Genomic DNA, 10396 nt, shown 5'->3' with positions numbered 1-10396 from the left:
GGTGGGTGCGGAATCAGGATCCCTTGGTCTGAGAGAGGAGGGGCTGGGGGGTCAGGATCCCTGCCTCCCCGGGGAGGAGGGGCTGGGTCTTCTGGGTCTGAGGGAGGAGGGGCCAGGGGCTGGGGCTTCTGGGTTTATCCTCCTTCTCGCCCACAGAGCAGAGGAAGCGTTATTCCACTGTGGTTCTGGCAGATGTTTCCCAGTATCCAGTCAATGTGAGTCTGGGGTCTGCATTGCCACAGGGAGCCTTAGGGGAGGAAAGGCAGGCAGGCCTGGGAAGATGGTGGTGTCGAAGGCGGTCGGGCCTCCAAACAGAAAGAAGCTGCAAGCTCACTTGGCCCATCTGCAAGGCGGGGCTGCTTCTGCCCGCCTGCCCTCAGCGGTGGGAATCCGGCAGAGGCAGTCAGTTCCACTTGAATCTGCCAAGGTCCTCCTCCAGACCGGCTGTTAGGCCGGACAGACAGGCCCCAGGGACAAATGCTACGTCAACCTGTGTGCATAGGGGCCAAAGTGTGCCAAGTGCTCTCTTGGAGGCAGGGGTGCTTAGAAGGGACTAGATCCAATCCCTGCCTTCAAGAAGTCTCCAGTCTCGCTGGGAAGACACACGCAGGCGCCAGTCACTCTGATGAAAACAAAACAAAGGGCCCCATAGGTGCAGCCGGTGACGGGGACGCTTTCTGGAGGAGGTGTGGTTACTGTCAGGCTGGAAGGCAGGGGCAGGGGATTCTGAGCCCACCTGGCGCCCTCCTGGGGCCCTCCTGGGACTCCCTGCTTTCTCCGCACCCCTGCCAGCACCTGGTGACGTTCTGCCTGGGCGAGGAGGATGGCGTGCACACCGTGGAGGATGCCTCGCGGAGGCTGGCGGTCATGGACAACCAGGGCCGCGTCTGGGCCCAAGAGATGCTGCTGCGCGTGTCTCCGGACCGTGTCACGCTGCTTGACCCCATGTCCAAGGTGCCAGGGGACACGTGGGTGGAAGGGGCAGAGGCATGGAGAGCTTGACTCTAGGGACGTCCGAGTGTGACTCTTGGCCCCCACGCGTCCTTCCGCTGGGAACTTTGGCAAGAGCTCTCTGCCCTTCGTTTTTGGAGCGTCACTGGCCTCCTCTGTTAAATCAGAGGTGTGATACTGCAGCCCCGCAGGGTCGCCTGGGCCGTGCTGGGGCCCCAGCTGGCACTGCTGTCGCCATTTGGGATCCTCGGATCCGAGCCTCCGTTTACCCGCCGTCCCGCCCCGCAGGAGGAGCTGGAGTCGTACCCGCTGGGTGCCATCGTGCGCTGCGACGTGGTGACGCTGCCTGGCCGGAGTCGCTCGCTGCTGCTGCTGGTGTGCCAGGAGCCGGAGCGCACGCAGCCCGACGTGCACTTCTTCCAGGGCTTGCGTCTCGGGGTGAGCGGACCCGGGTCCGGAGAGCCACCACACGCAGGGCTGGGGCCCTGCGGATGCCAGGGGGCGGAGCCGGAAGTGGGAGGAGCCCAGAGCTGGGGCGGGGCCTCTGCGCGGGGCGGGCCTGGGCCAGTGGAGGGGGCGTGGCCTGGAGAGAGGAGCTGGAAGGGAGGGGGGGGTTGAGGGCAGGTGGGACCGGGACGAAGTAGAATGGAGACTGAGACTAAGGGTCGGGACGGAACCTGACAGCACCTGGGGGAGGGTGGATGGGAGCAGCCAGAACTCGGGGCGAGTATGGCCTAGGGGCAGGAAACCCCAGCACCCCGGCTCCAGGGTTGGGAACGTGGCTTAGGGCAGGGGAAGAAGTAGGGTGGGCTCAGAGCGCGGGCGGGCGTGGGCGCCGCGTGTGGGCGCTGACGTGGAGGGACCCCGGCACCCAGCCAAGGAATCGACTGATCCGGACCGCGGCGGGGACGAGGGGTAGGTGGGGTGGAGGCCTGGCCTGACAGCATGATTGGCAGGCGGAGCTGATCCGAGAGGACATCCAGGGGGCTCTACACGACTACCGGTCCGGCCGCGGGGAGCGCAGGCCCGCGGCGCTCAGGTAAGAAAGAGGGCTGGGCGGGGAGCGGGGGGAGAAGCGAGGACGGGTGGGGTCTCAGTCTCCGCATCCGACAAATGGGCTGCCACCGCTCGCCGACAAGAGAACGAGTTTGGAAGCCTGTCGAACAGAGCGTGGTCCGGGTCTTGCCAACCCCCCCGCAGACACGTGTACCCCCTCTCCAAGAGTACTTTTCCTAGTGCTGGTCCTCCGTTTCTCCTCCCTCAGGCCTCAGTTTCCCTCCGCACAGGTGCTCGCTCCTCCCCATGTCTCCAATTTCTCCGCGCCACCTGCAGCCTAGGTTTGACTCGGTTCTGAGCCCCGCCGTCTCCCCCGCCGTCTCCCCCGCACTGGCCCCGGGTGGACCCAGGCTCTTTCCCCTCGTCCCTCCCCAGGGCTACGCAAGAGGAGCTGCAGCGCCGCCCGCCGCCGGCCGCCGAGACCCCTCCCCCGCAGCGCCGCCCGTCAATCCGCGCGGTCATCAGCACGGTGGAGGCGGGCCGGGGGCGACCCCAGGCGGAGCCCATCCCGGAGGCGGAAGAGTCGCTGAGGCCGCGGCCTGGCCTGGCGGGGACTTCAGGCAGCGCTGCCCCGGCCTCCCCTGACCTGGGGCCCCGCGGCCCGGACCTGGCCAGTCTGCAGGCCGAGCGGGAAGTGGTGCGTGGGGCGGGGCTAGGGCGTGGGGGTGGACCGGCCGTGGGTGTGTCCTGCCTCCTGGGAGGGGGGTGGTGTCAGACTTCTGGGGGTGTGGCCGGCGGTGACCGATCAAGGGGGACAGGGACAGGCATCCGAGGGCTCGGCCTGGCCTGGGAGGATGTCAGGGCGGTCGGCCTAAGTAAGGGCTTTGCCTGGGGTGATGAGAGGCCCGGACTCCACATCCCCGAGTCCCACACGTCCCCTGTTCTGTCCCCCCAGGACATCCTGAACCACGTGTTCGACGACGTGGAGAGTTTCGTATCGAAGCTGCAGAAGTCTGCGGAGGCGGCCCGGGTACTGGAGCACAGGGAGCGCGGCCGCAGGACCCGGCGCCGGGCGCCTGGGGGTGAGGGACGCCCCCCACCCCCCAGTGGGATACGGAGCATCCAGTCCATCCGAAATACCTTCCCTCTCCCTACGGCCTCCCCCTGCCCCTGCCCCCTGTCCCTGCCCCCTGTCCCTGCCCCTGTCCCCTGTCCCTGCCCCTGTCCCTGCCCCCCGTCCCTACCCCCCGCCCAGGTTTGATGCCCCATCCCCGGGGATCCCACTGGGCCCCTGCCTCCCCCACCTGCAGAGGGTCTCCTGACGCTGCGGGCCAAGCCGCCCTCCGAGGCCGAGTACACGGACGTGCTTCAGAAAATCAAGTACGCCTTCAGCCTGCTGGTGAGAACGGGTCCAGCCTGGGCCAGCGGGGGGTCAGGGGCACGGCGAGCCTGCCACGTCCGAGCTCTGAACCCGGCACCTGCCCCGTCCCTCAGGCCCGGCTGCGTGGCAACATCGCCAACCCCTCGTCCCCCGAGCTGCTGCACTTCCTGTTCGGACCCCTGCAGTTGGTGAGGCATCCCATCCTTAGGTACCCCCTGCGGCAGGAGGAATCGGGGTTCCACTTCCGGAGGGGGGGAGGTGATGGCGTGCCCACTCCTGCACCCCCGGCAGATTGTGGACACATCGGGAGGCCCCCAGTTCGCAAGTGGAGTGCGGCGGCCGCACCTGACGTCCGAGGCGGTGGCGCTGCTGCGGGACAACCTCACCCCACGGGAAAATGCGCTCTGGACCTCTCTGGGGGACGCGTGGACCCGCCCGGGGTGAGGGGCGCCGTGACGGAGGGGCGGGGCCGGCAGGGAAGGGTAGTTGCTGGGCTTAGCTAGAGGTTGACCAAAGCAATTGAATGAACCCAGGACCTATGCCCGGACGCGGCTGGAGGAAAGGCCAGAAACTCCTGTGAAGGAGAGGCCTAAGCTGACCAAAAGGCCGGGCTTGGAGGAGTAGGGTGGGCTGTACCAGAGGGCTACGGCTTCGGGAAGGACTAGCCTGTAGGTTGGGGAAGGGGGTAAGAGCAGAGCCGGAGGAGACTTGGGGGAAAAGAGGCGGGATGTGCTTAGAATCAGAAGGAAGATTCAGAGCCTGGGCGCAGCGTTAGAGTGGAATCCGTGTGTTTGCAGATACAGTTGATGCCGGGGGCGGGGCTTGGGCAGGGCTTAGGTGCAGGGGCGGGACTTCGATGCCGGGGGTGCGGCTTGGGGGGGGCGGGGCTGGGCAAAAGGGGGCCAGGTAGGATAGAGCCGAGACGACAGGAGGGGGAAACCTTACTGAGGTTAATAGGGCTGGAGGCCACCCCAGGAGCCCTGAGCCCCGAGCCCCTCGGCCACAGGCTGGAGCTGCCCCCAGAGGAAGGATCCCCGTACAGCCCTGAGTTCTCCAGCGGCTGGGAGCCCCCGGCCACTGACCCGCAGGGCCGCGCCTGGGGGGACCCAGTTGAGAAACAGCAGCAGCACGAGCGGCGGCGCCGGCAGGTGAGCACCGGACACCCACGCCCGCCTCCCCTGCCCAGGTGACACAGCGGGGCCGGGACCGGGCAGTCTGGCCCTACCTGAGCTACTGCTCTCCTCTCCCCCGCAGCAAAGTGCCCCCCAGGTCGCTGTCAATGGGTGAGTGCCGCCCCCAAGGTGGGACAGGTGGGGTCGAGGAGGGGTGCGCCCTGGGGGCTCCTGGCGCTGACTCCGTTCCTTTTTTCCGTCTTTCCTTCTGTCTTCCCGGCTCATCACAGGTGGGTGAGGTGGTGAGGAGGGAGAGGGGCCCGGGCTGGGAGGGAGGGGGCGCAGATCCCAGGGCCGGAGGGAGGAGGGGGTTGGGAGTGGGTAAAGTCTGAGAGGCTGTGAGAAGGCAGTAACTTCCCAGGGCCTGGGGAGCTCCCTGTCTGGATCCCTAAGAGGATAGAGCCCCAGGTGTTGTAGGCAGAGACTGGGGAATTGGGCCTTTGGGGTTGGCAGAAGAGCCCGAGTTTGGTGCTTGGGGCCTTGGAGACCCAGCCAAGCCCTGGGCCTTCAAGGGTCATGGGGCACGTTTCTGGGAAAGTTGGGAAGTGGTAGTATTTCTGGGCCGCTGCAAGAGGTGAAGACCGAGGCTGGACCCTCACTCTCCCAAGGCTCTAAAGCCCTTGTCTCATTTCCTGCTGGGAGTGTTATACTGAGAGCCTTTAAGGGTTAAAAAGTTGGGGAAATTGAAGTTTGAGACCTGGACTCCTGAGTCTCTGGGGGAGGAAATATCGAGGGGGGGGGGCTGAGTTCATGATTCCAAAAAGCAATGGGGGCACAGACTCTAGGGTCCTGGGGAATAAGGGGCATAGATGACCCAGGACTCCAGGGTCCTCATGCAAGTCGGGGGCAGATGTGAGGAAGCTTCATGGGATAAGAAGAAGGCAAAGCTGCAGGAGCAGAAGGGGGGTCTGGGTGAGGGCCCCGGCAGAGGGTCTCAGCAGGGACAGCGTGCTGGGAGCTGCCAGCCCCACACAGGGGGTGCCGCGGCCCTGAAGACCCCCCCTCTCCTTTGCACAGGTAGGCCTGATCCGGGCTGAGGTCCTTCTTCCTGGGGCATCGGAGCCCAAATCTTGCTGCCTGCCACCCCAGCTGCCTGGTCTTGCAGAACTCCCCCCTGCTTCTGACTCTTGGGCTTGACACCCCCAGCTTTCAACTTCCCTTCTCTGAGCCTCCCTTCTTTGCAGGGAGAACGAGAAGAATAATCCCTTCCTGGAAGAGAGAGAAGTCTATGAGGTTATACAGGCTAGCAGTTAAGAGCTCAAGGCCCTGGTAGAGCTCAGGTTCACATCCAGCTGCGTGCCCAGGAGACCACAATTACTCAGGGCATGGACTGCGGGGCCAGGGTGGCAACGCCTCTTTCTTGCTCTGTGACCTTTACCTCATCGTGCCACCTCGTGTCCCTGTTCTCCGACTTCCTCACCTGTAAAATAGCTGATGACAGGGTCTGCGGTGGGGGAGAGGGGTTCCAAATTCATGGTTACACCAAGGGTTGTGTTAAAAATCAGATTAGCCAATCTATGTAAGAGACTGAGCAGAGTCTGGCACCTAGTCAGTGCTATATAACCCCTGTTTGTATCCTAACTATGGGCTACCCGAAGCATGAGCCCATTACATATAGGTGCTTAGTAAACAGCTGGCTCTAGCTGTGTGATCTGGGGCAAGTGATTTTCTCCCTCTGAGCCTTAGATGTTCTCATCTGTAAAAGGGAGGTGACGTCACTGCCCGTAGTTTGTGCGGCAGCACGGTGGCCGGGCACATAAGGAGCGAACTGCATTCAAGTTGTTACTCCGATTTCAAATCTCTGTTAACAGTATTAACCTGGCCTCCTGCGTTGACCTCTGCTTGGCTCTAACCCCAGCTCACACCAACTCCCTACTGCCCAGAGCTGGGAGACTGGCTGCCTCCTTATCCCCAACCTGTGTTGTTCTCCACAGTCACCAAGACCCTGAGCCAGAGGCTGAGCCCCAGCTGGAGCCTGAGGGAAAGTGGGTCCTATGTAACTATGACTTCCAGGCCCGCAACAGCAGTGAGCTCTCTGTCCAGCAGCGGGATGTGTTGGAGGTTAGAGGGGTGGGGGTGGAGGGGTGGAGAGGGCGAGGGCCAAGGGACGGCAGGGGGCCCAGCTGTAGCTGCAGACACAGGCTGTGAACCATCCTCTCCCACCCCCCTCAGGTCCTGGATGACCAGCGTAAGTGGTGGAAGGTTCGGGACCAGCGAGGGCAGGAGGGATATGTACCGTATAATATCCTGACACCCCACCCGGGGCCTCGGGCAAGCCGCAGCCTGGTGAGTCTGGGCAGATTCCTGGGGAAGATCAGGTGTCAAGGGCACTGACAGAGGAAGTAGCTGGAGGTGGGGGTGGGGGGGGTGCAGAAATTTACCTCCAAAAGGCGGAGGAGCTGGGACTAGGTCCCCTCTTTGATCCAAGTGCTCCTCTGGCTCCCTCTCCAGGAGAATAGCACTCCTCCTCCCCCACGGGCCCCGGCTCCTGCCTCCTCTCGCCCCACCTGGGACAGCTGTGATAGCCTCAACTTGGACCCCCTAGAGAAGGGTGAGTGGTGCAGGCACCTTCGGGGAGCCGTCCTTGTCCTCGCTTTCCAGTCAGGGGAACCAAGGTTCGGAAGGACCAAATGGACTCCGAGCCCATCCTGAGGACGCTGGAGGTCTCCCTTCTGGCCCCAGGACCCTTCGTCCTGAGTCGGGCGTCTCTCCCCGTTTCCCCGCCTGCAGAGAAATTCTCCCAGATGCTGTGTGTCAACGAAGAGCTGCAGGCGCGCTTGGCCCAGGGCCGCTCAGGCCCCAGCCGCGCAGCCCCGGGTCCCCGCGTCCCGGAGCCGCAGCTCAGCCCGCACTCGGACGCCTCGGAGGTCCGCGCCTGGCTGCAGGCCAAGGGATTTAGCGCTGGGTGAGTGACGGGTCGGCCGGGGAGCCAGAGGCGTGGTCGCAAGAGGGGGAGCCTTGGGAGTGGCCTAAAGCTAGGGTCGCTCTGGTGGCAGTGAACGGCAGTGTGACTGGCACGTTACTGCGGGCTTGGATTGGGGTCTCCGGGCGCGCCTGCCTCCGCGGGAAAGCTGGGCACACGCGCCCCGCCCCCTCCCACAGCGCACTACGATTGGGGGGTTCCGATTGGACAAAGGGCGTGACAGAAGTGACGTGATTGGCGGGGCTGAAGGGCTTGGCGCTGTGATTGGCTGGTGGGCCTGACCACGCCCCCTCCGCTCGCCCAGGACCGTGGACGCGCTGGGCGTGCTGACCGGCGCACAGCTTTTCTCACTGCAGAAGGAGGAGCTGCGAGCCGTGAGCCCCGAGGAAGGGGCGCGCGTGTACAGCCAGGTCACCGTGCAGCGTGCGCTGCTGGAGGTGAGCGGACGCTCCCGGGCCCACCCGGGAGGGCACCCAGGGCTCGGAGACCAGGTGTCTGATTTCCACCCCGCCCTCCAGGACAAAGAGAAAGTGTCAGAGTTGGAGGCGGTGATGGAGAAGCAAAAGAAGAAGGTGGAAGGCGACATGGAAACGGAGATTATCTGACCCTTCCCGGCTCCTCTGCTCAGTTTTTCGAGGAAGCCCCGTGGCAGAACGGACTCTGCAGACTGCTGCCACCCATGGAAGCAGACCCCTCCCGAAGGCCCCAGACCTGTTCCGGTGGAGCCTCCTGAGCGAGCGGACTGGCCGTGAGTGGGAGGGAAGGGCCATACTCGGGGTCCCCGCGCACTGGGATATGCTGCCCAGTCTATAAACAGCCTCCTTGTAGCAGACGTTTTCAAACTGCTGTCCCTTCTCTACCGGGCCACGAGGGGTCCAAGAGCCTCTCTCACCCCCGCTACAGCCTCAGGAGGACAAGGAATCTGCAGGTCCCCACCTTTTCTGGTTTCTTTCTCTGAATCCCTCTCCTCCCTTCCCCCCCCCCCCTCACGTCCCCACCCGACATGCTTTCTCCTCACCTCTCAGCCACCAGTCTGTCCTCTAGTTCACTCCAGAGGGACCTTCTGAACGGCCAATATCCCAGGCTTCCCTTGCTCCAACTCCTTTCCTGACTCCCCACGGCCCTCTTAGCCCTAGAGCTGAGCACCTGAGGTTTGATCCCTACCCACTCTCATCCCCCCATGCCCTCCTCCAAATGCCCCCAAGCTCCCTCCAACACCAGGGTCCTGCGCTTGCTTTCTGCGGGCTGGAAGGGATCTTCCGCTTGGTGAACAGCTCTCCTGGCCCAGCTCCAATACCCACTTCAGGGAAGCCTGCCCCATCCCCGGCATCCATGTCACTTTGTCCCCCACTAAGTGCCAGGGACCCAGCCACAAAGTGGCTGCCTCCTGAATATGCCACAGGCCTCCTGGTCACCCTTCTCCTGGGAGAGGACATCCTCAAAGGAGGCTGTCCCCTTGTTCCCTCTGACCGGCAGTAACTTCCTCACGTCCAGACAGCGAGCAAGGCTGGTTCGAGACTGGTTTTCTCTCATCCCACCTGCATTCAGACTGGTTATCCCTCGAGCTTTAGGAACAAGTCCCTTTCCTCCTCCTGTGGCCCCAGAATGCCCACCTCTACCCCTGGAGCTGAGTGTCTTCCTCAGCCACACTCTGCCTTCCAAAATCAGATGAGACCAGACACAGTGGGGGCAGGTAGGAGCTCCGACCCTGGCCCCACTTTGCCTGCCTCATGCCTCACACCTCTCCTGCCTTCCCCAGATCCAGGCTCCAGCTAGGCATCTGCGGGCCTGGGGCTGGTCACACTCCCAGCTCCCCTCTGCCTGCCTCCAGGCTTCTATGTGCTTCCCATCCTGACCCCCTCGGCCCCAGTGGGTGTGTAAATGTCCTCTAACCTCCTGCCGCCTCTCCCAGCCCTGGTTTCTGACAGAAACCGGGGACACAAGTGGCATCCCCAACCTGCGTGCCCCACATTCCCACGGCACCCACAGCCTGCCAGCCAGAGCCACACAACCCCTTGTCAGGAGCGAGGCAGGCCTGAGCCCTATCCCAACACCAGCCAACCTGTCAGGACGTGCAGGCTGCCGTCGCCTCCGCCACTCCCACAGTCCCACTGTGGCTCACCAGCTCTAGCCACCCTCCCTTCCAGCACTTATGGCAGCAGCCCCATAAGCTGGTCTCCCTCCTTCTGTCCCTCACTGCCCTCCCCCAGACTGTTGTCAACGCAGCTGCCAAAGGGACCCGTTAAGACCTAGGTCCCACCTCCGTTCAAGTCCTTCCCAGGGCTGGCCGTTACGGTTCCAACCTCAGGCCCTACTATCTCTAACCACACCTGCACCCCACAGACTTTGTACCTGCTGCCCTCTTCATCCAGAAAACTCTTCCTTTAAATGCCTACATGGCTCACTCCTTGACGCCTTCAGGTATCTTCCTGTGCCAGCTTTTCGATGGGGCCTGCACAGAAGACACCCGTGTATGTTCCCCTGTGCACACACCCCTGCCTCCCTATGCCCTTCCCCTGCTTCTCCATAGCACCACCGCCTGGGATACTTCCATTGTTCCCTGCCTCGTGCCTCACCTCCTCAACTGTACCTGGTCTTTCCCATTTCATTCACTACTGTATCACCAACAGGTAGGACAGGGCCCGGAAAGAATGACAATGCCCCATCCTCCTACTCAGCACCAGCCACCTGTTACCATGCAGGGCTGAAAAGTTCATACTATCACATTTCTATTTCTCCAGAAAAGTCAAAACCGTAGGTTTTCCTTCTCATGAATCACCCCCAATTTTAAATGTCGGCAATTCAAATTTGTTTCAAAGACACGGCTGGTAAGACCCAAGCTCCCAGGCTCCCTCATGACCAGGTCAGCCCTGGTGTGGGGCCACTGCCCCAGCCAGCCACTCCTGGAACCCCTTCCCAGCCAGTGAGCACTCACCAACCCATCGCTCATGATCCTGTGGTCTGGCCACTGAC

The 10396-nt window shown here is 63.1% G+C and overlaps 1 protein-coding gene across 1 annotated transcript; it reads left to right on the top strand.

Annotated features, from left to right (window-relative positions):
- Positions 1-156: 156 nt before the first annotated feature.
- Positions 157-8075, top strand: LOC125917828 (epidermal growth factor receptor kinase substrate 8-like protein 1; the record flags this gene model as incomplete). The annotated part of the gene is made up of 17 exons (XM_049623925.1): positions 157-215; positions 793-954; positions 1240-1389; positions 1908-1990; positions 2383-2644; positions 2903-3029; positions 3258-3346; positions 3442-3516; positions 3620-3768; positions 4335-4476; positions 4583-4611; positions 6435-6561; positions 6673-6786; positions 6952-7051; positions 7231-7405; positions 7728-7860; positions 7942-8075. Coding segments are annotated over 17 exons (2063 nt in total), but the record flags the coding sequence as incomplete, so codon positions are not given.
- Between the last annotated feature and the right edge of the window lie 2321 nt (positions 8076-10396).

The sequence above is a fragment of the Panthera uncia genome, unplaced genomic scaffold (genome assembly GCF_023721935.1).
Source record: "Panthera uncia isolate 11264 unplaced genomic scaffold, Puncia_PCG_1.0 HiC_scaffold_2515, whole genome shotgun sequence".
Classification (NCBI taxonomy): domain Eukaryota; kingdom Metazoa; phylum Chordata; class Mammalia; order Carnivora; family Felidae; genus Panthera; species Panthera uncia.
The sequence above is the reverse complement of the archived record's forward strand: the minus strand, read 5'-3'. Positions and strand labels throughout refer to the sequence as shown.